We start from the raw sequence: 568 nt of genomic DNA, 5'->3' as shown, positions 1-568 counted from the left end.
TCTCAGGACGTGCTGCAGCCTGTGCTCGTACGTGGAACGGATCCAAGGCTGCATTAGCAGAGCAAGTTAGAGTTTTGATTCCTCAAGGTTTGGGGTCTTTTAAAGGTTCTCCATTCAGTGGCTGTTTGCCTTTTGTTTTTGAGGTACGAAGCGGCTGGTAGAAGGCACCATTAACCCGGGAGAAACATGCTTGATCATCGAAGATGTGGTAACAAGTGGGTCCAGCGTGCTGGAGACTGCGGAAGTTCTTCGGAAAGAAGGGTTGAAGGTCACGGATGCCGTAGTGCTGCTGGACAGGGAGCAGGGCGGGAAGGCCGTGTTAGAGGAACGTGGCATTCACCTGCACGCCGTGTGCACGTTGTCCGGGCTGTTGGAGGTTCTGCAGCAGCAGGGAGAAGTGGCTGCAGAGATGGTTGAGAAGGTGAAGGAATTCATTCGGGGAAATGTGTTTGAGCCAGCGGCTCGGAACGGTCCCGCTCCCGCGAAGAGCCATCGTCAAGAGCTGAGCTTCAGCGCCCGGGCCGAGCTGCCCGGGGTACATCCCACTGCTGCCAGGCTTCTCACGCTC

At 56.3% G+C, this 568-nt stretch overlaps 1 protein-coding gene across 1 annotated transcript in view; it reads left to right on the top strand.

Moving 5' to 3' along the window:
- Positions 1-562, top strand: part of UMPS (uridine monophosphate synthetase) — a gene marked incomplete at both ends in the record, with an annotated part of 2,490 nt that extends 1,928 nt beyond the window's left edge. Inside the window, one exon of the mRNA XM_010134743.1 lies at positions 144-562. Coding sequence (XP_010133045.1) covers positions 144-562 — 419 coding nt within the window. The remainder of the gene's footprint in view (positions 1-143) is intronic.
- Between the last annotated feature and the right edge of the window lie 6 nt (positions 563-568).

Source organism: Buceros rhinoceros, unplaced genomic scaffold (genome assembly GCF_000710305.1).
Source record: "Buceros rhinoceros silvestris isolate BGI_N320 unplaced genomic scaffold, ASM71030v1 scaffold28284, whole genome shotgun sequence".
NCBI lineage: Eukaryota > Metazoa > Chordata > Aves > Bucerotiformes > Bucerotidae > Buceros > Buceros rhinoceros.
This window is presented reverse-complemented; position numbering and strand designations above follow the sequence as displayed.